This window comes from Botryllus schlosseri, chromosome 10 (genome assembly GCF_051294905.1).
Source record: "Botryllus schlosseri isolate E-star chromosome 10, Bs_hap1, whole genome shotgun sequence".
Classification (NCBI taxonomy): domain Eukaryota; kingdom Metazoa; phylum Chordata; class Ascidiacea; order Stolidobranchia; family Styelidae; genus Botryllus; species Botryllus schlosseri.
Window position 1 is genome coordinate 2,278,000 of NC_137245.1, and position 25,282 is coordinate 2,303,281.

Below are 25,282 nucleotides of genomic sequence, written 5' to 3' on the forward strand. Positions count from 1 at the left end.
TAGTTAAAACAAACTCAGTGTTGCAAAATGATGTTGCAAGAACAGGATGCAACCCCAAGTACCAGTAAAAGGTGCGAACATGTTGAATCGAATCAGTCACTCCCAAAAGAAGCCATCGTTTTGCGACTTGTATCCATGACGAAACAATTCAATTTTCAGACGATAAAATCAAAAATAAAATTGTTGAAATGATAAAATTAGTACAATTTTACGGGCGAACTTTTGAATTGTACATTTAAAAACAAGTCAGCGACTTGAAATGCATTATCAGTAAACAATGGGCTAATGCCAACCTGTTAACCCAGTGGTTCCCAAAGTGGGCGCCAGTGTCCCCATGGGGGCGTTCGCGAGCACTAAGGGGGCGATGGCCATGAAATGGGCGATTGGGGGGCGCTGGATATAAACTTGGCGCGGTAGGGGGGCGCTGAGAGCAAATGGGGTCGGTCTAGGTTTAGAAGTCAACTGCTGCGTAGTGTTGAAACTATTGATAAAAAGCAGCTAAATTCGCAGTAAATATGCAGAATTGATTCAATCAAGGCAATTTAGGGTCGTTCGTCTGTATATTCGGCTGTACCGGAAAAGTCTATTGTTACTCGACAATGATGATCATGCCGTGCAATGAACTAGTTTAGCAGCCGGCAGTATCCCTGGAAAGCGTGGTTCATTGTGCGCTGTGAGAATTACGAACTATTTAAGCAGTTATTGCTCATTGCATAGTGTGATGGCTTTTTACGAGAACCTGTCTTGCGTTTTTTATTCCCTGTTTCAAACGATCGTGGATTTTCCACAGCGCTTTCGACATGGCGCGACACGTGGCCTTCGACACGGCGTTCCGGTTGTGAGAAACGATATCGGTTCTTCTTGACGGGCATATTTTGCAAAATTTATGAGTAGAATATATCCGGTCTCAGTAATGATGAAACCTGATGAAGGTGAAAAGGGCATCACTGCCCGGATTCAGTGATAAGCCCGTGATATTTCAGCAAAATTTGGCGACACGTGAACTGTTCTGTTCCAATTCTCAAGCTTGCATGAGCTACCGGTCCTGCTCGAATACCCGATTTTGACGGAGAGACATAAATAAATTATCTTTGGTGATTTGATTCCAGGATATATTCCAATTACAATTTCCTCACTGGATATTCAATCCATTCTGTGAAGCTCCCGAGCATAAAATGATTGAGGAGCTGATTACATTGTTGTGTAAAACAATTTTGAGTTCAACCTCAAGTTCTATATCTCCAATCATTCGTTCTGGATTCAGAATGGAATCAAATAGAAATACTCTCATTGCAGTTGGGTTGACTTTTTCGTCGTTGTTCTTCCCCGCTCATATTTGATAGTGTTGTCAGTGCCGTGACTGGAAATTTTATAATGAGATTGTTCTTATCAAAACTCAAACCCAATATGACGAGTATGATGATAATAATAATACATCAGCTTCATCCGCCTCATTACTAGCTGTAATAAATGCAGAACAACTTTCGTTTATGATTTAAGCGTGGTAAGGGGTGTCGGGGGGCGCTGGAACTTTATTCGTTGTCCAGGGGGGGGGGGGGGGTAGCTCGAAAAAGTTTGGGAACCACTGGAACCGATCGCATAAAACAGAAACTCACCACTGCTGATACATTGCATTCAGGGCCGTAACAGCACTTCGTCAGCCCCCCCCCAAAACGTTGGTCTCGGGCCCCCATATGGTGGTAAAGCGAACTTCTGCTGGGCCAGACCCCCCTCCAACTATACGCTGTTTATGTGTTTACATTGGCTATACGTTGTTTCTTCATTGGGTGTCCGTTTAGTGAATCTGCTTTGCTTGCCTAATCGCGAGAAATTTCTATAATTCATGAATGAATCGGTCAATATGATCGGTATTGCTTATATATTGCTATCAATTTTTATCCTCTCTCTGCTCCCGTAATCTGATATACCGGTAAAGATGAGTAAGGTGTGCTTGAAAAGGTATATGACCCCTCAATAGTAATTGAACATCTCCGGGTGTATACCCGTTGGCGGGAACGAAAGAGCACTTCGTTAGGCTCCTCAAAAAACTTGAGTCATGGGCTTCCATAGGGTGATCAACCGACTCCCCCCCCAATCCCGTTGTTCACTTTTGCCACGAACTTACAGTTGTATTGTTCAGTTAGCCAGCGCCAAGCGCGAAAATTTTTGATAATTCATGATAAAATCGGCCAATAAGGTCGGCAATTTATATATATTGCAATCAATTTCTTGTCCTCTCTACTCCAGTGTTGGGATCAAGTCACTACCTTCGAGTCACGAGTCATCTCGAGTCATTGCAGAGTTTGACTCGAGTCAAGTCAAGTCACTCAATTTTCGAAGGTGACTCGAGTCAAGTCAAGTCACTCGATTTTTGGAGGTGACTCGAGTCAAGTCAAGTCACGAGTCAAGTCACAATTCAAGTCAAATTGAATCTTCGACGTATGAGTGATGATTCAAAGTCATAGCATTTTGCCAGCTGCGTGAAAGAGATTAATTGGCCATTTAGCTTGAATCAAATAACGAATATATAGTTAAATATACAAGCAAAAAGGCGATGTATCGCACGCGCACACGTAGAACTGCTAATAAAATACGTGATTAACTAGTTACATGCTACAGTCTGTTATTATCAGCCAAAATAGAGGATCGAATACGAAGCTTCGAGAAGTTTAAACAACTTGATATGGTACTATACACTACACATTTACGCACATCCGTCAGAATATAAACGCATAAACTATATTCATTCGATTTAAATCATAGCGGAGGTTTGGTAAAGGTGAGCACTGCTCAATGTAAGCGCTGAGTCGACTAAGAAACAGAGATACGTTTTTATTAATCTACTACTACTACGACAACGTAAGCCGTGATCATTTCGTTTGCGGTCAATTTATTTGTGATGTAACAATGGAGGACCAGTGAAACGTACAATAAGTGAAGGACTGACTGGTTGCTCTCACAAGTGTCAGCGCCGTATCGCGAATAATCCGAACGTGCACATTATACAATGATTTAGTCGACACAGTTTGTTTATTGATGACTTGAAATTGACTCGTAAATTTTGCTCCGAGTCACGAGTCAATCCACATTTTTGAAGCGTCGAGTCAAGTCAAGTCAAGTCATTTTTGCAAAGTGACTCGAGTCAAGTCAAGTCATACGAAAAAGTTGACTCGAGTCAAAGTCATGACTCGAGTCATCCCAACACTGCTCTACTCACGTAATCGGATTTACCGGTAGAGCTGAGTGAGGTGTCTTTGAAACTGTAGAGCCCGCAAATAATAATTAAACATCTTCTGACGGGCGGACTCGTTGCTATGACTTCGTTACATGATGTTATTTCGTGACCTCCTGTCTGCTATATCAAAAAATATAGAATCGCCCAAACGTAGGCCTACTAAACTAAAAGATCACACGATTTCAAATTGGTATTTCTTCACTGGCATCTAATTTTTTCCTGTGGGATGGTATTTGTCTTGTGAGGTTCAGATTACCAAGACAGGTACATTCAGCGCCAGTCATTTAGGCGCCTATGGACAAATAAACCCATATGTATTTCGTATATATAACGAAGTTTTCGGTCACCATAAGGGCAGTCCTTTCCGGCCAAGGGTTCTCGCTGCCGATCGTTCTGGCACACTTCTTGGAGTCGCGTGTTACATGGCCTAAAACTGTATATGTCTTGGTGCGTCGTGGCGCGGTAATGGCTAGCGCCGATATGCCCATATCTATAAATCTTGCGTATTTTTCCTAGAAGGAAGAGTAGCCTACCCAATAATCATAACGCCTGGCAAGTTGAAATCGCGCGCAGCGCGAAAAATTTTTGAAAAAGTTGCATGAAGTTTAAAAAAATACTTTATAATTTATGCTAATTCACGAAAAAATTTGGGGCCCCCTTCGAGCTCGGGCCCCCCCAATTGGGGGGTTTGGGGTGCGGCAGTTACGGCCCTGATTGCATTACATCACTAACCGGGATCTGTAATCGAAGCCCATGCGTATCCGAAACCTGCTAAAGCAAACATTAGGCAAGCATCCACTACGAGCAGGCAGAGGTGGTCAAAGTAGTCACCGTCGCTACTCAAGTAGAAGTAGAAGTAACGCCGGAATTTCTACTCAAGTAGAAGTAGAAGTGGTGGTTCACAAGTAAGTAAGTAAGTAGGTATTTTACGCTTATTTGTGCCTGCAAAACTGAAAACTGTCAAGTAGAAGTAGAAGTAGTCTAAAATCATAACTACTTAAAAAGTAGTGTGGGTAGAAAAAATCTACTTCAAGTACTTCAAAAAGTAGAAGTACTTCGTTACTGACCACCTCTGCGAGCAGGTACATATTCTATTGAGAACGATATATTTTGCCAATGCTTTTTTTAAACTAAAAAAATCGCTATTCATCCCAATCACTCAACTTTTTATAGCTCACCTTTCAATCATAACTGAATTGAATATAGATACAAATTTTTTACTGTACAACGGATTGAATAAGAAGCTCAACTTGATTGACTAAGTGTGTACGTGTATACGAGGGAAAATACATTCACGAGAAACAGAAATTGACCGGTTCTTCCTCAACATCAGGCCCCTAATACCAGATGAAGACGGAGTAAGTTGTATTTTTGATATTATTATTATTACTAAAATATGTATATATAATATCTATCCATGAGCGATCATCATTATTTTATAATTGATATATATGAAATATTTTACAATACAATCTAATACAAGGTCGCAAAGTCAGCATAAGCACATGATATTTGACACAGCCGACATGATAAATCCTAGAAATAGTCTACCTAAGTAAGTAAACGGGAACCACACCACGGCTTGGGTGTGATTGAGAATCCAGTCCGCCATGCAGCCAAGAGTCAACTCGGTCATTCTAAAAAAAACAGCCACATTAAAATAGAATAAAAACAGAATCAAACGCAGATGCATGGGCTATCCTATATTGTGTTGTTACGAGTTCAGAATAATACAGAGTACATGTAATAGTACTTCTCGTCAGTGGAGGCTCGTCGCGTAGGAAAATGGGGCACTGTCACACCAGTAATTCTGTGCTATATAATGTTAACATCAATTGACATTTACAAACGTAGAGCATTCAATAAAAGTCGTGCACATATTTGACAGCTTGTAATGACTCGCGTCGCGACTTTTCGGTAACTCGAGTCCATTTTCTGAAAATGCGGACAATGAATCGATTTGTGTATTGACTCGACTTGTGCTCGAGTCATTGCGCATGACTTGAGACTCATGCGGCGACGACATGCATTTCATTGTGACTTGATTGGATACAACCCTGGCATTTTACAATTAATTCACGGAATCTACATCCACGGCGTTCACCGATTTCTCAGCTCATTCAGGGGCACTAACTAAATTCAAGATTATCTGAATTCAAAATTAATGTTACCATGCGTCCTCCTTTAGGAGGATTTGTCCACCTTTTTGGCAATTCGTCCTCCTTTAGAGGTTTGAGAGCCTGGCGTAAATTACCAGGTGCACTAGCCCGACTTGCCTGTTTCGCTTCTGTTGTCCACTGAAGAAAATCCCGTTGATACCACTGACACCGTTGAGAATCTTCTGATAACGGGGTCGTAGACTTTCCGAAATTCGCCGGTTCTGATTGCGGTGATGTAGAACGTAAAGACCCCCTAACAGAAAACGAAGTTTTGACATTTTGCGGCAGCTTAATAATCAGGAAGCGTCAAACGGAAGACTTACAAGGTTATAATCGAGCAATGTCACAACTAGTACTACCAGTAAGTCAAAGAGAATTTTCATGGAAGCTGGTGGGTAATATGTCTTATCTCAGGACCCTAATTTAGAGTGGCAAGAGTCAGCGTAGTGATCCGAAATTCGGAATGCAAATCCATCCGCCTCCGGCTGTAAATTTGAAATTCAGAGTCCGAAAAAAAAACGGCCGGCAAGCTTCCAATTCGGAATCCGAAAGAATCCTGACAATATCATACTTATTTTACATAGTTTAGTTGAAAACCCCTGCAAAAATCCTGATCGAGTCTGGCTGAAAATCGATGAAATCCTGAGTCGGATCATGACCACTTCTTACCGTAATAGGTCGTTTTGGCATCGTTCTTCATGTTAATTAAATTGCAGTTGTATCACATTGTACATTGTGTTCGTCTTAAGCGGATGAAAATAAATAATGTGACCATTATTATTTTTTAATGGACTTCTTGGCTCGAGACATGCATACAATGTCGTTACTCTTACCAGAAACGAATTGAATGCTTCTATTTGATAAACGATGAAAATGAACGCAAGATCCACGCATAAATACCGCAGTTCTAACTTAATTCACAAAAATAATGGAACCCGTCAAATTTGAGCCCAACGCCGTACAGTAACCGAACCATAGTATTACATTTGTAACATAGCCTGACGATAAACTGATTATTACTGGTTAAAACTGATTAAACTGGTTATTAGAATCTAGCAGGGTTGTAATGACTCGATTCGCGATTTTTTGGTGACTCGACTTATCGCAAGTATATTCTTCAAATGCATACAATGACTTGACTCGACTCGGCTCAATTTTTGTATTGACGCGACTTGTAGTCGAGTCATTGTGCATGACTGGAACCAAGTCATGGACGGTCAGGACAGACATTGCAACTTCGAAGAATAGTATAATCACCACATTAGTGGTATTTCGTCTATCTTTCCTGATACTTAGAAAATACGGTATGACACTGTTAAGGCGGGGGGAAATTAGTATATTATGAATGCGAGTCAATATATCCCAGTCAACAAAATGGAAAGCGATCGCCAGGCGTATTTTCCGCATTCGATGTCAAAATGATGCTTCAAAAGATACACTTTTCGCACTTCAGCTGCACACTCATTAACCCTTCAGTTGCCGTTCATTAACCCTCTCGCTACTGCAGCTTACGACCGCTAGTAACCCTATGGCTACCTGAATCATTGTTGCTTTCTGGCAGATATATTAACCGTATGTTGCAAGACATCACAATTGACAATTAAATATATTTTCATTATCGTGTTAGTTTTAATAAAATCCACCACGAGCATACATTCAAAATACCGGTCAAATACAGACAGACAGTCATATAAAATGCATAAAACGACACATTGATTTCAGTTGAAATACAGAGAGATGTTCTTTCCGGGGACAAGTTTGATACAACTATTCTTGTTATTGAATTGAAATGCAGACAAAATCTGGTTTATCAAACAAGTCTGGCGGGAAGAATAGGGTCAACGCAACGCCGAGCTACCATCAGCAGCCAGCTCACTGTGTGGGACGCTAACTTCATTCAGAACCCAATTGTGAATGATAAAACCCACGTTTAGGCTTGGCTTGGTCACTGATATCTGGGTAATTCCACTGGCCTCATATTCATCGATGTACAGAAAGCGAGATATCCTTAGTAGTGATAATCGGCTGATCAAGGACATAGTCGCTGCAGGCTGAACCAATGCTTGGAGAACGATATTTTATGAACTGTTGCCTTCGCCAACGCTGCATTTCTTTCAATTCACCATCAGACGTATACGGATATTTGGCCATATCGCAGTCACTTCATGGCTTCGGTCTCCATCGTGAAATAAAGGCTAAATATTGCAATAAAATAACTCGCAGATTAACTGAAATGAGTGTCACAAATTTTAATTAGAAATTATCACAAGATATAGTATTTGGCTGAACAGTTGAAATGGCAACCGTTGTAACGATTGTAAATTCAGTCACAGATAATGCAGTCAGAGAACGTATATGGTTGAGCATATCCCATGTTTCGTTAATATACCTAGCCTACATAAATGAATGCACTAACAAATGATGTTAAAGCCATAACCACAACACGTCAAGATTCGGCGCGCGGTAACGACACTTTTCCGCGGTTTAGCATTGAAATGTATATCAACAAGTCGGTAGTACGCATAACGGTCAAAGCACTTGACAAGTATCACGCTGTTCACTGCCGCCAACCTGACACTTCAGGCCACGGAAAAATCAAAGTCAGCATTTATATCAAGTACTATTTTACAAGCCTAACGCAAACAAGCAATTAATACGACTGATCTGCTATTCGAAACACCTTTTGACTACCAATACACATCTAAGCAAGCATGTAAAAAATCTCAAAAATAACCCGAACTATCCCTTGCTCCACTTATCTCAACAAAGAACTTCACTTCCCCTCCATCGCTACAGTCTCGGAAATACAATTCGCCTGTACGGACGATAATTCAAACTTCAAGTGTGTAGCGGTAAACAACATCCGATGACTTATGACATCACAATCATTCCACGCTCAAGTGCTCACGAACCTGGAAAAGCCACGCAGAAGAAACGTCACGGTGAAGCCGCGTGATAATCAAGCGCAATTTGATTGGTTAATTACGCTGACACCAATCTCGCTGGCCGACCGATGGAAAGGAGAACAATCGATCTTTTGAATTCGAGAGCGATCAGTTTTTGTACATCAAAGGTACCGCCTCACTGTAGTGTCAAAACAGTTGCGTTCACTTCTCTCCTGCACTTTCTTCGCCTGTTTCGGCATTGAATGTACACACTTTTGTTGACTGGGATATCACTCGAGCATAGTTGAAAAACGTGGGTTGAACACAATGAATTGGACTGGAGTCAAAACACAACGAATCGGACTCGACCCTCTACTAGCTGACTTGACTCGGTGGTGAATTGAATAAGACTCGAGTCAAACTATAAAAGTGAGATTGATTTGTGACTCCGAACATTGAGACTTAGTTACAACCCTACAAATCTAGTGATGTTCTGAACTTGAGTAGCTAACACTGTAATGAACTAAATTGGAAATGTGAGTCGTGTTTCAAGTCCAGTTTCAATATTGAACTACACATTACTCTCAGACGTCCCTCACCTGAAAGGAATTGGTCAAAGCGAACAGCCAACTCATTGCGGTGAGAAATGTCTGATCTTCAGAGACAAGCATCACATATCCGAAAATCCAAGAGAGACCCATGGTAGTCGCCAAACAAAGTGACGTGACAATGTGTTGCCGTAATGTCCTTTTCCTTTTTGTGGATTTAATCTTAAAGGACGATAGGATTGATTATGCGTGAAACAATAAAGCTAGACACATTAAAATGTAGCATGTACTCCTTCAGCTCGTTGCAGAGGCGTGCAGTCGGGGAACATATGTGATGCGAGGTTCAATTCTGGCCAGACTAAATAATAGTAAGCTGCCTAAATTCCTTTATAATTAGCTTATAACATGGTCCCAAACGTGGACAATCTCGCCCCCGACCCAGTGAGCGATTTTGAGAAACAGGGGCGAAAATACCGAAGGGGCGATAGTGCGTCGATAATGTTAGAATGGCTATGTTAAGTAATCGGCACGCAATGCACTCTATCTGCTAAAGAATGTTCACTTCCATCGATTTATACCTGGAGGCGGGTGCTTTGGAAGTCATGTCGAAAAAATACTTTTCTCATGCACTTCACCAGCGATCAGAGTTTAGTTGGATAAAATTTCCCGTTTATATGTCCTCTTTTTGGTTCCGAAATTATGGGGAACGAAAATTTGCGTCGAGTTTGATTCGTCTGTTGCGTCGATTTTTATGAACAACTAAATCTTGACCATTTTACACTCAAATTCAGTGAATTCGCATATTTATTGTTCCAAAATATACCTTGAAAGGATATATGAAACACAGACGGGCTAGGCATCACATATGATAGCGCAATTCATGTAAACAACTCAGAATTTACGATAACTGGTGGTAATCGAATGGTATTGTCACACTGATTCCGAAAATCTAAAAATCAATAATGTCTGAATACCAGAACCCCCTCAAAATCGCAAAAGAATGTGAAAATTGTCTTCGATTCGTAAAATGACTGCGCAGAGAAACAAAAACCTGGTGAAAATCAGATGAATCCAACTCACCGATTGCTAGCTAACAATTCGACAATCGCAGCGCTTAGAAACAATGCGCGAACCGACGGTGTTGAATAAATTGTGTAATTGCAACGGCCAACATGTAATGAAAAGCAAATACAGTCCCTTACTGATGTAGCTGTTATGTGCGATACCTTCAATTGTAGGTAAGTATAGTATCTTCTTACGTAGCCTGCGTGTGAAGACTGCTAATGTATTAATGCTAACAAATTCAGCTACCATTTGGGATTTATCTATATTTGTAAATCTGTCTGTAGAGGAGTCAGTGCTCACCAACCATGAATCTCACTGCACGCCACTGATAGGTATACAATGAGAGCACGAGTCAACATCATGGATGTAACCTCACCTGAGCCATTTTACAGCTAATTTTCGGGATTACGATGCAGAAAACTACTATGTTGAAGAGTAGCAGTAAACCAACAGGCAACAGAAATCCAAAATAAAGCGAGAAATATCGCAGCCAACAGAAATTCCCAGCTCTGTATGACGACTCGGACGTACTAGCGCCTAAATGAAACAGCTGATGATTGGGATTATCACATAGCGCATAAGACTAATACCTGCGCCGTTTCGGTCGATATGGCCAAGTGTTATCCCTGCGTTAAGTAAGACGATGATAAGCGGAACTCCATACGCAAACCACGCTGCAAATTGAATCTTGAACCTTCTCCCTAATGATTCCATTACCTGATATGATTGTAAATATATGTTAGTTAGATAACCATATCCTAAAAATAGTTTGATAGCAAGTTTTCTAATTCATGCCTTTACATTTTTCGAAATACTTCATAAAAATTTCAGTAACAATTTGCATGAAAAAACAGAAAAAATTGCAATATAAACTTTTCAAACAGCTTTAAACAAAACACCCATACTATATAAATTCTGAGTATTCAGGCAGCTACCGGAAGCTGTAAAAAGTTGCATAAGTTCCAGAAACTTGCCATAATATTCGCCTTCGAATATTTACAAATGAAGTACGACACTGGCTCACCAGGAATGCAGATACAAACACATTCATAGGATATAACATTTTCATGTTAATTTATATGATAGCAAGTGAACACACTGTGTTTAGTTGTAGAATGGATTATTTAGACACATATAGGATCTACACGACCCATTCGTCACGTCATTACGCTATATACTGCGAATGTTATGTCACTTTAATGCTGATATACGCAATGGTGGCCCTATGAACGGGGGGGGGGGGGGGCGGCGGGCAAGACTTACCGGGGGGGCCCTATAAGTATCTCACCGTAACTTCTGGGGGGATTCGCCCCCCAGACCCCCCTTCCGCATATGTTATAATTAGCTATCTTTGACCGCGTCAAGGTTTGGCCAGATGCTGGATTCGCCCATATCTATTATTGCATGTGTGCAACGATAGACTACATCAAAACTAAGTAATTCTACCGCATACAGAGACGTGCTGATTATAGGGATACGGGACTTTTCTAACAAATGCAGCGATTTGATGATGATTGACACATCTGTACGGAATCATATTCTTGCTTGGTACACGGGGATTTCCATGTTTATTCGCTATTATCCCTGAAAAAAAGTGCATGAACCAAAGAGGGGGGCCCTTTCGACCAGGGGGGCCCTTTCGATCAGGGGGGGCTTTCGATCAGGGGGGCCCGGGCGACCGCCCACCTCGCCCACCCCAAAAGCCACCACTGGATATACGTACCCCATTAAAAGAATGGTTGTTAGTTGCACATAAGACCACGAAGCTGCAGCCTAATACGGCAAGATGCTTTTTTAAAGCTGACTATAGCTCTCACCTGAACAATATCGCGGTAGATAGTGTAACTATAAACAGCTGTCCAAAACCAAGTACACAAAAAAGAATACTGCAAAAGGGCAGTTACTATCGTGCACTGCATTGTATTGACCTGAAACAGAAGCAAACGCTGCAAGATAATCAGTCGATGATATCAAATCTCGAAAAGCATGCCACATAAGAGAGTGAGTGATAGGATTGAAACATTCGATGAAAATAATATCGAGAAATTCGTATGAATTCCAAAATATGTTCTGCTTTGAGTTGAATTCCGACAGGTTTTAACCTCCAGTAAAAGTCAGTAGGGGTCTCAGCTTTCCCGTGGCCACTCACTGGCCACAGATTTTTTTGTGGCCGGCCACGAATATCTCGTGGCCGGCCATGAATCTGCGTTGTCTCGTGGCCGGCCACAGTGAATTTCATGGCCGGCCATAAGAATTCATTGTGGCCGGCCACGAGTTCATGGCCAGTTCGTGATTTTCGCATATCTAGTTGGATCAAAATCGGCCCTTTGCATCCAATTTGACAATAGTCAAGTAGATCTTCTTCATTTGCAACGAACTTGCTGGCGGCAAGGTTTGTATAGACGACTTCCACTATTATCGCACGTACCTAAGTTACATTACCACTTTATTGAGTAGTTTAGGGATGGGTTCAAAATTTGCACAGCTTTACACGCGTTTACCTTCTGTAGAAATGAATTCAATTCCCACTGACTATTGAAAAAGTACTTTGAGGCGGTGCGTTGTAAACTAACACCTAAACATACGTTCCTTGAACTTCCTAGAATCTAGATAAATATTTGATAGAGTAATGTATGAGCGTACATCTTATTGCTCGGTCAGACAAACGTCTTTACATTAAAACTGGTGTCCACACAGCTTCCACGCCAGGCGATCAACGCAATGGGATTGTGTGGAAAGATAAAACCGTGGTACAGATTCGATAGCCTTGCAGTTTCTTCGCATCTCTATCGCCCAAGCCCATTAGTGACGCAAACGTAGATAACCTGACTCCCTGCCCCCTTTCCTTTTCTACATAAAGAAACCGGCATATTCTGCTACAAAAAGTTTGTTTATTCCGTTACCAATTTCACAAAATCTGAAGCAATTGAAGATATGATTACAATCATTCACAATTCATATACAAGTAGTTGCATGAATGCAATATGTCCAATACATGCTTTTCACAGAAAACACCCATGGGCACGAGAGATCAAATGCACTTTAAACGGCTATAAGTATTTGCACTGCATTCAAATGTCGAATTATAATGAACGATTGGGACGTGTCTGTGTCATCAAGATTGTTCCCTGAACATTGATTGGGGAACATTCCATTGTTCTCTGCATCAACCACAAATATCATGCCTATTGGCCAATTCGCAGGCTTGGCATCTAGGCATTTTTCATCGATCGATGGCGCTGCATTTGATGTCACATCGATCGATGGTGCTGCATTAGATGACGCAAAGTATCTGGAGTTATCTATTATTGTAACAGTAATTTAATTATATAGCAGGCAAATTTACGTCCTATGCCCACCACATCGGTTAGCAGCTTGATCTAACAACGACTTGCGATACAAAACGATCCTTGCACCCAAGTAATCAAGTATCCAGCTCTGGCTTACATGGCATCGGTAGTGACTGCGACATGCATCTCATTCGTACATTATTTGTTTCAACCTGGAAGAACGGCACCTAGGTGGATATACTTACAAATTATATAGGATCGGAAACGTGACCAAAATCAAATTTGTGGGAACAAAGCCCCACATTTTACCAATATTACAGTTAGGTTAGGTTACATCGTTGCCTTTATTCATACATCTACAGCACATCTGCAGTGTGTCAAGTTCAAGTGCTGCTACAGCATAGAAATATTCATAGATTCATCGACACAATTCTCATCGTGCAAATGAGTGCAAGCTCCATTGATGTTGAGGATCTTGAACGTCGTATGTATTGTATAGCAGTACGATAATCAAGTATGTATTGTATAGCAGTACGATAATCAAATATGTATATAACCGTATATCGCGGACTCATCATAGACCGGATACAGAAAGGAAGGATTGTATCAGCCTGGCATTATCCAATTCACAGCTATTCAGCTATACGAAGAATAACAAACTATGGAATTGTTTGCAACTACATGTCCTCTATACCGATGGAAAGACATATCAGATCGGGGGAAGCACCGGCCACAGCGAGCTGCGAGCTGCTCTGTGGCCGGCCACAGAATGTTATGTGGATTTCACAGCTTTTCTGGAACTTGAAAGAGTATTTTCCACATATTCTTGGTTCTTTGATTCCCTAATTGTTTCTTTCGGGTACTTTGATTACGGTATTTAGTATTTAAAACAAGAAAACAGGTAAAATGACCGCATATTGACCGATCCAGTATCTCGATGAAACATAGATTATATTCAAGGAGGTATATAGTCGAATCTACTAAAGCGTAAATCGAAAAAATCTGCAGTGAAGTAAGACAAATTTCCAGTACAGTATTGTATTATTCATAAATTCATCAGGGCAATCCACGAAAGATTTTAAACTGCCCCTGCCCTACATCCTTAAACTACATGATCAGATATATATGTATCACTTATTCGCATCGCAGACTCATCATAAACGATAAACATAGTTGAAATATGGAGTTGAAAAAAGGACATTATCATCATCACATTGTTTAATGGTAGGTTTGCATAATTACAAAATAAAACTAACTCTACAATCGATTGCAACTGCACAATGCACATCTTACGGTTGAAAATCAATATCAGAATGGGGGAAGCACCGGCCACAGCGAGCTCCGAGCTGTTCTGTGGCCGGCCACAGAATGACATGAGAATGAGTTTGACATGGCCGGCCACGGAAATTTCATGGCCGGCCATACCGAAATTTCATGGCCGGCCATGAAAATCACCATGGCCGGCCACAGAATAGCACTTTTCATGGCCGGCCACGGAATATCTGTGGCCGGCCACGAAATTATCCGTGGCCAGTAAGTGGCCACGGGAATGCTGAAAGTCCGTCTCGTAAAAGTTGGCCACTCAGCTTAAGAGTTCAATTAAGGCTTCTCAAAAGTCAAAACTAGTCGAGCAGTGTAAGAAGTATCTAACAAACGAATATTTTAAACGTTTTACGCTAGATCAGCGGTTCCCAACGTGGGTGATATCGCGCCCCAGTGGGCGATTTTGAGTAACGAGGGGCTGAAAATACCAAATGGGGCGATACGGAGGACGAACATGTTAGAACATTCAGTGAGATATATTTAATTAACAGGGCGATGACGGCTTATTGTGCATATGACGTCAAAGTTGACTGGAAGAAAGAGGTCAACTCAACGGGACGTAGACAAGGAAACCGGTTTTACGAACATCTACTCGGAAAAATGACTTTTTGTTTAGTTAATTCACCAGCGATCCAAATTAGGTGAGTAAATGTCCCGATTATATGTCCTGTTTTTCGGATCCGTAAATATGGGAGGGGGAGGAATGGGTGTCGTGATTGATAAGGGGGCGATGAGTAGAAAAATGTTGGGGACCACTGTACTAGATGTTGATAGTGTAGAATTCAGAAGCAAAATGCCCCTAAAGGCATGGCGCAGATGATCGCAATAAAAATATTATAATGCGAATGCAAGAAACCTGTGAGTCCACTCCAGCAACAAACATTGTAAGTGCAACGGCTAAACAGATGCAGATATTCGCAACGATCTGCATTTGATATGTCCTGCGATTGCTCCTGAAACAAACGGGAATTCATATATAGGTAGGCTACTTCATATCATATGATACTCTGTAAAGAGTGCAGTAAATGAAAGGTGTTGAGTTCATTGATTTACTACACATAGTAAGACTTGATACTCCATATTGTTCACTCTTACGAGTACATCCATCGTGATAATCGTGCGAAACAATTCACCCCTGTGTCACAACTTGAAATGTGGATATTGCACCAATTTTTAGCGTCATCAATAATTTTTGTTGGTTGCGGAGATGAATCTTTCCGAACTAGTCCACCCCTGATTATCTGCTAGAAGCACACGACCCAATATACTTATCAGACCATTTATATATACTGCTGCATCTTAGCAATAGCAACTTTAACTTGTAATTGAGTAAAAATTTATCGCATCACTCTTCTTCTACCTGAGTAGAATGCGAATACTTTGACCCACTTGGAACACCAGTCAACTAACGTATGTCTAAAGGGCAGAGCTTATACATGAAAGTCGCCTTACCGTGAAAGGCAAATGATGATGAAGGTAAGCACGAGGCCGGCAATGGAAAGCCCGGACCCGATGTACGTCACAAGGCTTAGGGCTACGTCCACGTTAAGTTTGGAACGACTCTGCAAATACAAATCGATTAGAAAAATGATAAACGTGGTGGACTAGGAAATCACTTTACTGTGTAATCATAAGACATTTCAAAAATTATTGTGAATATTATGCTTGGTGAGATGTTGTAATATTTCCGTAGTAGTCTCTATCATTCGGTCATTTCTCTACAGACATCGATATATCAACGTTTTCATAGTACAAGGGCGGGCAACTTCTGCGTTCGGCGGGCCTGATATGGAAAAATGAAGTAGGCCTACTTGGCGGGCCGGATTACAGAATAGATGGGCTACATCAATCGCGTATTTATTCACCTATACAAGGAATACGTCGTATTTAATGTAGTCCCAAACAGTATTTAATGAATTTATTAACCTAATGTATTTCAATAGATATTGATTGCAGTTTATCAGTCATGTGTGGTCGATCAAAGTCTTCAACAAGTTCTTTGAACTCTAGCTGCATGTCAGACGTAGAAACCCTTAGTAAAGACAGCCCGTGAACATCAGTTATATTGGAACGCAGCCTTATCTTGTTAATGTTCCTGGTCGCGAATGTTTGCTCGCAAATGTATGTAGACCCGACCAGAACAACTAGTTTCATGACCATCTTTCTCAGGGTAGCAACCTTGGATTCATTCTGTGACGCATAAAAATTTTCAATACTTTGAGATTAGAGTTTCACTTTCAGGGTAGGAACTATCTGTGGGCCGCTCTAAATCCCTTATGTTGTCGGTTCATGATGCTCTAGTTCAGTGGTTCCCAACCTTTTTGTCTGCATTCCCCACTTCAGATTTATTCCGAGCCTTCATTCCCCACCAGGACTGTAACAGCACTTCGTCAGTCCCGCCAAAAAAAACATTGGCCTTGGGCCCCACAGGGTGATAAACCCAACTTCTGGGGGGTGGAGCCCGCCAGAACCCTTTCAGCCCGGCTGAGCCTGTACGCTTTTTCCCCGCTACTTATCAGCTACATCGGGTCTACTGTTTAGTGCGTCGCTTTATATCGAGTGAACGCGCGACGCGCAAAAAAATTATATAATTCGTGTTTGAATCGGTCAATATGATTAGGAATAATTGCATATATTTTGTTATCAATTTTTTATCCCCTCTCTGCTTATGCAATCAAATTCACCGGTAGAAGTGAGTAAGGTGTGTTGGAAAAGGTAGGACCTCTAAATAAGAATTAAACAACTTCGGGCGGACTCGCTGGTATATTGACTTCGTTGCATCATGCTATTTCGTGACGTCCTATATCTGCTATGTCAAAAGATATGGAAATCGCCAAAACTAAAAGGCACACACGCTTTCAAATTGGTATTGCTTTACTGGCAAATTATTTTTCCCTGCATGGCATTTGGCATTTGCCTTGTAGGGTTCAGATCGCCAGGACGGGAACATTTGGCGCCAGCCATTTAGCCGCCTGTGGACAATTAAACATATGTATCATTGTATATTGTATACATCGAAGTTTTCGGTCACCACGAAGCCATTCCTTCTCGGCCAAGGTCTTCTCGCTGCTGATCGTTCTGGCACACTTCTCGGAGTTGCATGTGACATGGCCTATAACTTCATATGTCTTGGTATATCGTGGCGCAGTAATGGCCGACGCCGAAGTCTCCATTTCTATAAATTCTACGTATTTTCGTGGGGGAATGGTATCCAATAATCAGATATTCGGCAATATTAAATCGCGTGAATTTATGTTAATTCACGAAATAATATTGGGCCTCTTCGAGCTCGCCCCCCCCCAATTGGGAGGTTTGGGGTGCGGCAGTTACGGTCCTGTTCGTCGCTACCCAGCACTTTTGTCATCACAGAGCAACTATTTGCTGGTTTGACTACACAATACACATAACCACACAAGACAATCGCCTATAACTGCAACATAAAATGTATTGTAAACCTATACCAGTAACGCTCAAAATTTTCACGTTAAATTGTAGTCGTGCTGGATGCGTTTGTGACGCCATCATTGGCCATCTAGAATTAAAAATGAGGTTTTGTGAAAAGCACGCAATTTAATTTTCGATGCATACATTCCAGAGCAGTTAACTGGTAATGGTAATTGCGCATGTGTCTCCGTGAATATGTAGACGAGTGGTCGGGAACCTTTTTCGTCTGAAAAGCCATGTTAGCCCTAAATTTTCCATTTCAACTCCCAAAGAGACATACATGTCAATTAATTGTTAAGTCACAATTGAAAATTCGTGACGTCATGGTAGTACTAATTCGAACTCAGTACATGTGATTCGTCGTGGGCGCAATGTTTTCTCTGTAAAAACTCGTAGGCTACTAATCATCCTGCGATAGCGCAATTAATCGTAAAAAGTCAAGAATTTATATCACAGGGTATTAATCTAAATGACCATGGCACTGATTCTAAAAATCAAAATAACTATAGCACTGATTCCGAAAATACAAATATTGATCGACCTCTCAAATCGGCGGTAACATAAATGTTGCACTAGACGCCTACATTTTAACGGCAGTACTAGAAAGCTATTTATCAATTTGGACGTGGATAGTGAAGAGTTATTTGTAATTTGGATTTATAATTGGAATGTCACTTCCAAGACAGTTCATTTCTCGGCGTGGATCAGAAAGACAATGTGTATTTGAAAACTAGATTGTCATATAGGCGTCCTCATGTCTGCTATTCCCTTGATCAACCAACGTATGGTGCAATCCAAGATTACGTAGCGCGGTATGCCATGTACAATTGTACATCGAATTCGCGAGGGATATGCAGCAACTTAAATTTGAGGATTTTGTTAAGGGGTTCGAGCCCTTAACCCAGGATACGCCACTGCCTTTACATCTCAAATACATGTTTATGCTGCCACGAGAATAACTATTCTGGCCGTTAATAAAATTTACTAACAAGTTTCTGCTATATTGATAAAATTAATTACTAAATCAAAAATATGTCAAAGAGGCATATCTTATACCCAAAAGAGCCATATATGGCTCACGAGCAATAGGTTTCCGACCACTGATGTAGACTGTCCTGTAGATAATTTTGAACAAATGCGTCTATTCCCCACCAGAAACCATTGAATTCCCCTCCAGTGGGGAATTCCTCACTGTTTGGGAACCACTGCTCTAGTTGGTCTCCAAAGTTTTGTTCTTATGAATGCATATTGTGAAATTCGTTTACATAGTTGATGCACGTATTAGGTGTGATTTTGACAGTTCTGTTTGGCTTCGAACTATATCCGTTAACTCGGCTCGGTTTGCACCTCTATCGTTATATTCTTACATCTATCATTAGGTAACGGCGCAAAAAGGTAAGGTGGAAGTGGATTACAATGACCTATATCAACGCATGCATGATCGGCAGGCCGTGTTATTTTTGGCATATGCCAAAACTGCCAAAAATAACTTATTTTTGGCATTTTTCGATTTTTATTTTTGGCAGTTTTGGCATCGTCCTCTAAATAGATAGTTTCAGCCTCGAATTAGTCACAAAAACGCTTTATTTGGGCTAGTTTGTCAAAAGACACCACAAAATGTGCAGCATCCACGTATAATCAGTGCCAACAAACAATAATAATAAGAAAAAACCTAACGATTTCATAGGTTAATAATATCAAACGAAACCACAAAATGTGCAGTATCCATCGGAATTGGTGCCAATAAGCAAAAAGAAAAAGAAAGAAAAGCCTAACAAACACGCTCAACAGCTGATTGTTACAGCTGTTGAATAGACTTAACTCGTTTGCACTGTAACAATGCTTCCAACTCAGGTTAGCTAAGTTTCTCCTAAATTCATTTGTCGCCCAGCGAATCTGGGAAATATCGGCTTCAACAGTAGCCGTTGAGGGAAAGAGTGTTGCCAGTCATCCACAAAAGGTTTTCAGAGCTTCAAAATCTTTGGAGGGCCGAACCGGCTTCCATGCATCATGAAAAGAGATCACTTCGCCAGTGCCATCGATCTCATTCGCGGAAAGAATTTTCTTCCCGATCCTTTTCCAGGAGTTTCCTGTGTTGTCTCTCAACACATTCTATTTAGTAGCCCGACTATCATTTCTCCTTCAGTCTACCGATATATTTTCGGAGGACTTTTGTCACTTCAGGTGGCTTTGATATTACCAACTCGCATGGAAGAGTCCTGGGAAGGTTAGCTTGTTTAAGAACATTGACGCAACAAGACTATGCATCTCAGAAATAGCCAGACAGTTTGTTGCGTCCCAATGTTCAACTCGATCACAATGCAAAAATCGTGGTTAATTTTGGGGGTTCCAGTTCCATGAGCAGAATACAATTTATATTTTAACAATCAGTACTGCGGCAGCTTCTCATTGATACCCGTTTTATCAAATTTAGCGCTCGACAAGCCGGTCAAAAATGGTCGTAAAATTGCCTTTGGACAAATGGAAAGTATGACGTAAACCAAATGCAGTCAGCCGTTCAATCTCGCTGTGCCCACACTATTTAGGACACCATGCTTTCACCCCTAATGGGTGGGCTGGACCCAGATTAAGAAACCTGCCTTTCACAAACGCCATGAACAACACCATGAACGAAATACACTATATTTGGCAGGCCGTGTTATTTTTGGCATATGCCAAAAATTGCTTATTTTTGGCATTTTAAAATTTTTATTTTTGGCAGTTTTGGCATCTGGCTCCTGAAATGCCAAAAATAACACGGCCTGAATTGATCGGGGAAATAAATGCACTTTCGGTTCAATTTTTACTCGACAATTTCAATTGTATGCTTCACAATGAAAACTGGCCAGAATTACCAACACATTTTAATACAATCACTCGATTACAGCTGAAATATATACATAATATCAATATCAAAAAATTGATAATGAGCCGGGTAATGTACTAAGCCAGGGGTGGGCCAGATTCAACATATGAATCCGTTCGCTGGCCGCATTATAGTATATTCGGAATTATTAGTCGGGGCGCAAGCTTTTAGTTGATTATATAGTAACCATATAGTAGCCGAAGACATGGAGATTATACATAGATATATAAGACAATTTAAATATTGATTCGATGGTAACGCACATGCGTCAGAAACATTACCGAGATAAGCTGGCTATCCTCAATGAATTCGTCAAAATTAGGGATGGAAGTAGGCTGTAGGTTACGCCGTTTCTTAGGACAGGATGAATATGGAGCAGCGATCTGCTCATAGATATGCTGATTCTACGTTTGGTCAAGCTTCAGCACACAAAATGCTGTCAGCGTCATCATAACCAGCATATGACCTTTAAATACGTTTCAGCAAAATGCATGTAGTAAACTTGCCTTCTTCACGTTCTTTTGACGACGATATCAAAATAATTTACGGTTGTCTTAATCATTTGATAAATTCGGTTGACTTATTTTGTACCTCGTAGTTTGATAAAGTGTGCCTATAATGATGATGTTCGGATCCAAGTGGTGTTTTAAATTGTAGCAACGAATTCATTATAATAATGTCATATTATGACAAGTTATAAACATAAACCTATTGCATTACCTCTCCAACGCCGAAACAGTAGTAACTATCAATTGATTATTTATTTATTTATTTATTACAATGCATTCATCTTCAACTCTTTGCTTTTTGTATTGATTCGGAAATCATGTTATTATTGAGTTGAGATCGAAGCTACGAATGATTTGCACCTACCTGCTCATGCTGAACTGCTCATATACGGGAAGGATTTACCCAACACACGTATGGACCGGTTTTTCATAAAACAGCACTGAAATTTGTAGTTCTAATCTAAAATCACTATTGTGATCCAAACTAAGTCATTTTCGTTTTGATTTTTCTGGATGTTCAGCAACCAAAACGTTTCAAAATGCGTGGACCCGAGGTCGGGCTATTGCGGCAACAATAAAATAATAAAATACAATATTAGGATTATATTTTAATCAATATCATGGTGAAATATCATAGGAAAAAATTTAATCAATTCGCTCTAGTAATTAGATTTATACTGCCCATTTTGTCAACATTTCACGGGCCGCACAAAATGTTCACACAGGCCGCATGCTGCCCGCGGGTCGTAATTTGCCCACCCCTGTACCAAGCAAACACAATATTCCAAATTCCAAACATTATTTGAGCGTTATAATTTTAAATCTGCGTTATCAACAAATAACTTCAGTCGCTCTTTCGGGCATTGAGTAAATGTAAATGTACAGAGATTATTTGTATTGACACATTGATGACCTCTCTTTGATACAATTTGGTCACATTTTCAGTATAGTTGTATGGACATATGCAGAAAGTTTATAAAGTTTGTCGCAGATGTAAAAGGATCTCAGAGCTCCAGTGTGCGACACTACTTTAGGTAATATGGTTAATTCTAAATCAGATCAAAGTAGTGGTTTGAATAGTAATAAAATGATTGTCTAAGACTCAATTACATGTGGCACAATCCACCAACGCAGAACCAGCAATGGTGCAGCAAATACGTCCGATATAGAAATTTTATTCGTCAGCCGCAATAGCGTGAAATACGCAACTCGGTGGATAAGAGGACGTTGATCAAACTGTTGCTGATATTTAGTCAATTAACTCTCAACTCCACAATGTTATAAGTTAAAAGTTCTGCTTACCACAAGAATCGCGAAATTCGTCAAGTGATCGCACTCACAACTAGCCGGTAGTCCCGGCTGTAAAGCGCATCCTTTGTGTGACCAATCTTTGATTTCAAAATCCCAGAAAACACATTCTAGTTCCGTGATGATTTTCTGAAAGACGCACTACTCTGGTCGAAAGCTGTTTCTGATTCGAAAGCAGATGTCATTCCCACCGTAAAGCTATTAGGTCGCTTCTCACCAGCCTCTTCCTTGATATAACTGAATACTATTACGACCGGAACTTCAAGCTTGATGCTTTCCAAAGTGTCGGTCGAATTCCCGAGTGTCGTGGCAATGACCTGTATATAAGATACAAGTAGCTGTCTATTACGGCTCATCGTAGAAATCGCTTAAAAAATCACTATAAACTGCATGCCGGTTAGTGACATCGCGGTTTATGCGTTCAACAGAGAGAGAAAGAGAGAGATAAGATCTATTTCGTCGTCTGTCGGATGCAAAATAAGGTACAGCAATAACAGCGATAAAAATAGATCAATTCATAAACGCTTATATCGGCTGGTTGTCCCGATATGAAAAAGTATTCATCCTTGTCGCCCAGAGGTTTGGAATAAACAGTGCAGACCTGGTCAATTCATTGGCGATAGATAAATAAATAAATAAGGATGACAAATCATGATGTAATAGTCTAGCGCAGTGCTTTTCAACCAGATGGATGGAACGCAATGGTGTGGGTGAAAAAATTACAGCGCGGTTGACTAACGTAATGCGGGTGGAGATCGTAAATCATTGCTACTTTTTCTGACGTGCAATAATAATTACTGTAAACCTAAAAAGGGAATTTAAATGCACTGGCTCCCCTCGCACCAGCCGCAGTATATTAGTGTTAGCACACTGCAAATTTTTACGTAATCAAAATTCTGGTTCGAATGCGGATGTTGTGGCAGGCATACAGTACATCAGCACGTCTCCTCTCTGGGCTTTGGAAACACTGCTATACGGCAGTGAGTTCAGCGAAGAGGAGAAACCACCCACACATAGAAACTTGGTAGAGCCGAAACTCGAAGCAATAATCATTGGTGTCGTGACGGTTTCGCTTAGCACATTGCGCCACTCGCTTCCGCACGAAGATAGTAGTAAATACAATAATTACATACGTTTGCAAGTTACTGTAACGACAATTCAACCCCTCTCCCTACAGGGTTCACAATTCCCATATACGATTCAATGGAGATTCAATGGAGATTCAATTGTTGAAAAACGCTGCATCATCAAGTCAAATATGCTTGTCTCGATGTTTTATAATAAATATTCATTCAGTTCTCTACCGAAATTTTGAAAAGAATCGCGTCAAGCTCGTGAAACTGTGACTTGTTGGCTGCACACAGTTTGGGAATCACTGGATTTTATCATAGATTAGGTGAGAAGTTATCGGGCGCGATATATTTCTAATACTTAAGTTCAAAGCCGGCAAGACCCCATCGTCTTTAGTACAAACCCTAAAATATTGAAAGCGCTGGACCATGACAATTTCTGAAAAAGGCGCTGGAGGAAAAAAAGGTTAAGAACCTCTGGTCTAGACTCCGCATAATTTTAGTCGTCAATGAGGTGGCCCTGCTTTCTAAATTAAAAGACACATCACGAGGATTAACGCAAAACGACTACTGACGCTGAAAATATGCGTACTTTTCCAAAACATTCAGTTGACCATGATGCTAGGGATATTAGCTCAGTTTTCATGACAATTGCGCTCGTAAAAGTAAATGAAACCTATCGATGATCTACTCTCTACTTTACGAAATAAAAAGAAGTGGAATTAGTCTGAAAGCATATCTACTTACTAGTACAAGTAATTACGCGAATCGTACCCGAGTATATTCCAGGATAGTAGAAGTGCCTCGTCACCAACCATCCTTAATCATACATCTTCAGACTCACTATAGACAACTAACCTACGGATTGATACGATTTTCAGATTTTGAGGGCTGTTCTAGGGTGGTTCTATTGCGCTGATGAGCGTGTAACGTACATTTTCGGAATCAGTGCGACAGCAGCTTTCGAATAAGATCAGTTTCGTCTATTTCGGGCGCTTAGATCACCCGCTATAGGTTCATAAATTATGTTGCTTACAGATTGCTGAGCGGTACATCAGTCTGGGCAAGCTAGCGTGACGACGTCAGTTGCGTATCTATCCGTAGGTTAGTTATAGTTATCTATAGACTCACCCATTCCGTTGTTCTGTTTGATGGAAAGAGAGCACTGGATCGAAAGGCGACGGTCACAATTCTCAACGGCGATTCCATCAGCGCTCTCGCTTGAGTAAGAGTTTTAGGTGGAATTGAAATTGTCATCGGGTATGTCAAAACTGTTGTGCTTTTATTTTCGTAGAATCTCGCTTTGAATGTGTACTCAGCTGCAGCAGTAACGTTCTTCTCTTCGGCAATGTCGCGCACCTGAATAAAGGAGTGCAAATGCGATGTAATCTGGATTGTTACAGGAGAAATCGGCCGCGATAGACTTCGGTCTCAGGCAGCAATCTTGGGTTCAATAACAAGGAGCATTCTAACCCCTGTCAACGTTTTTGCGCGGCAGTCTGAATCCCGCGCTGCCGGTTATAGGCGCATAAGCATGTCTAACGGGTTATTATGGGATGCTAATCGATGTAATTCATACA

The 25,282-nt window shown here is 40.8% G+C and overlaps 1 protein-coding gene across 1 annotated transcript in view; it reads right to left on the reverse strand.

Moving 5' to 3' along the window:
• Positions 1-4,310: 4,310 nt before the first annotated feature.
• The window catches only part of LOC145447837 (uncharacterized), a 113,178-nt gene continuing 92,206 nt past the window's right edge, over positions 4,311-25,282 (reverse strand). Inside the window, exons 15-25 of the mRNA XM_080326114.1 lie at positions 24,834-25,061; positions 22,824-22,949; positions 22,627-22,761; positions 15,958-16,067; positions 15,362-15,458; positions 11,710-11,820; positions 10,483-10,609; positions 10,269-10,429; positions 8,879-9,049; positions 5,512-5,647; positions 4,311-4,872 (exon numbers count right to left, since the gene is read on the reverse strand). Coding sequence (XP_080182240.1) covers positions 4,868-4,872; positions 5,512-5,647; positions 8,879-9,049; positions 10,269-10,429; positions 10,483-10,609; positions 11,710-11,820; positions 15,362-15,458; positions 15,958-16,067; positions 22,627-22,761; positions 22,824-22,949; positions 24,834-25,061 — 1,407 coding nt within the window. The 3' untranslated portion in view covers positions 4,311-4,867. The remainder of the gene's footprint in view (positions 4,873-5,511; positions 5,648-8,878; positions 9,050-10,268; positions 10,430-10,482; positions 10,610-11,709; positions 11,821-15,361; positions 15,459-15,957; positions 16,068-22,626; positions 22,762-22,823; positions 22,950-24,833; positions 25,062-25,282) is intronic.